The 2,514-nt window shown below is 36.6% G+C and overlaps 1 protein-coding gene across 1 annotated transcript; it reads left to right on the forward strand.

Annotated features, from left to right (window-relative positions):
- Positions 1-289: 289 nt before the first annotated feature.
- Positions 290-1,900, forward strand: LOC109464037 (C-type lectin domain family 3 member A homolog; the record flags this gene model as incomplete). Its single annotated transcript, XM_019760954.1, has 4 exons — positions 290-317; positions 546-617; positions 979-1,050; positions 1,669-1,900. Coding segments are annotated over exons 1-4 (404 nt in total), but the record flags the coding sequence as incomplete, so codon positions are not given.
- Between the last annotated feature and the right edge of the window lie 614 nt (positions 1,901-2,514).

Here is a 2,514-nt window from a genome sequence, read left to right on the forward strand (position 1 = left end):
AAAATTGTACAATTCGTTAACCGCAAGGGTTAACATCATTTGGCGAAGGTATGAGATCGTGGAACTCTTGTTTGAATTCCTTTTCATACAATAAAAGTGAGAATCCATTACTATTAAAGAAAATTGATTAATTCTAGGGGTTATTAAACTTTATAAATAAGCAAATTCATATTTAGTAGGAACTGAATTAATTTTTGATAATATATAAGTATGGTTTAAAGGTTATGTATTTTTAAAAACAGTTACAGTCAACAGTTATGCTGGGGAAATTGCAAAGCTGTCTGAAGACATGGCAAGGCTGGAAAGGAGAACTGAACGTAAGTAGCATTTCTTTAGAAGCATCATTGTTATGTGAAAGTTTTTTATTTTTATTTGGCAGTACGTTTGCTATTAGGTACAATTTTTGGAAATGTTGTGTGACGTTTGAGAACTGAACGTAAGTAGTATTTCGTTGTAATTGATAGCATTATTGTTATATTGTATGCTTGTTATTTGAGTTGGAGGTTACTTAATAGTTAAGGTTTTGTGCTTTTTGTTTAAAACAGTTAAAGATGGCAGTCGTTCCGGGGAGATTGAGAAACTGTCTGAAGAGGTTGCCAAACTGAACAGGACTGCACGTAAGTGCCCTATTATACTAAAAACTTCCATGCAAAAAAAAAAAAGATATGAATACGAATGTCTTTATTACTTGTTATACGTAGAATCAGTTTTATCACCATATCTTGCTTTTGTGGTATTCAAAGATTGTTACTCTTTCTAACAGTAGCAGTCAGCACTCTTTCTGAAGAAATTGCGAAATTATCTGAAGAAGTTGCAAAACTAAACAGGACTGAACGTAAGTGTCGTATCATACTAAACACTACCATGCTGAAAAAAGGACATTGATACAAATAACTTCATTGCTTGTTATATGGAAAATAATTTTTTTAACAAGGCCTTGCTTTTGTAGTATTCAAAAGTTATTGCTCTTTCTAACAGTAACAGTCAGCAGTCGTTCTGAGGAAATTGCTAAGCTATCTGGAGAGATTGCCCGACTGAAGGAGACTGCGGGTAAGTGTATAGCTTATCTTCAATAAAAATTCCGTTATAACATTAACTGACATTAACTGTACGTCATTCAGCAGTGCAGGCGGACACAGTAAAGTAGCCTGCTGTTTAGCATACGTTGTGTCCGGCACTTAAACTGTGTCATTTTGGTATTATTTCGAAGTGTTCTATTGTGGACATCCTCCTTTTGTGATGGCAGCCAAGCGCGGTGTTTCTTACTGCTTGTGAGACAACGAGTAAACCTTAAGCACAGTTAAGGTTGTGATTAAATATTGTTTTCTTTACTACACATCTTGATGCTTATTGAAAAACCTAGGTTACTTATAATTTTAATCAACTAATCATCAGGTTTTGATATTCCACTATTTCCTTTTCTTCCTTTTTGTACTCACTCACTTCACTCACTCACTCACTCACTCACTCACTCACTCACTCACTCACTCACTCACTCACTCACTCACTCACTCACTCATTCACTTGCTCATTTACTAAATCACTCGCTCATTCACTGTCACTCACTCACTCACTTACTCACTCACTCAATGAATCAATTAATCACTGTCCCTGCCCCTGCTGTAATAATTTAAGAATCCTTTTTTTTTCTAGTGTCTTGTCCTATAGGTTATTTCGCGTTGAAAGGAACCTGCTACAAGATCTTCAAGATACCGAAGACATTCAGCAAGGCGACTAGGATCTGTGGCCAAGATGGCGGCACCCTCGCCATGCCCCGAGACGCTGAGACAAACGACTTGCTGCTCAACTCTCACCAAACCCGTTCCATTAAATGGATCGGCCTGCACGATCAGCGTGAGGAAGGGGAGTTTGAGTGGGTGGATGGTTCTGCGCTTGGAAAGTACAAGTTGTGGGGTTATGGTCAACCAAATAACAGTACTGGAAATAATGAGGATTGTGTCGGTTTGAGGTGGGACAAATGGTTTGACAAGCAATGCAGACTCCTTTTTTCCTTTATCTGCCAGGTTGCTCCAGGTATTTAACACAAAATGACATTTCCATGAAGTTTAAAAGAAAATAGCATGATTTGATATCATCAAATTATTGCAACTGTTTAATTGAGACTTTTCACAGACATTTTTTTTTGTTTTATTTATGATCAGTTCCTTAATTTTCTACAGGACCCGTACCAGGATAACAGGACCACTGTAGAAAGTTGCATTGAAAGAACATCTAGAGGAAACCATGTGGTAAAAATGAAATTAAAACGAGCAAGATGTCTCCTTTATATTGTTTCAAACAGGGTCTTTTTGCTTGTTTGTTAGTGCCCAGGTTTATGATTATACTTAATAAGGTTTGCAATGATAATACGAAAGGCTTGTGTAAATGATGTCAAATACACCAAAAACATCGTGTAACAATGATGTTTTACAATGGTTTGGAAAGTGTTAGGTCCCCACTAAATACATGGACACCTATTGCAATGAAAGCCAATTTTACAATTTATCCATTGTC

Source organism: Branchiostoma belcheri, unplaced genomic scaffold (assembly GCF_001625305.1).
Source record: "Branchiostoma belcheri isolate BF01 breed outbred unplaced genomic scaffold, Haploidv18h27 scaffold1300, whole genome shotgun sequence".
In the NCBI taxonomy this organism is placed as follows: Eukaryota; Metazoa; Chordata; class Leptocardii; order Amphioxiformes; family Branchiostomatidae; genus Branchiostoma; species Branchiostoma belcheri.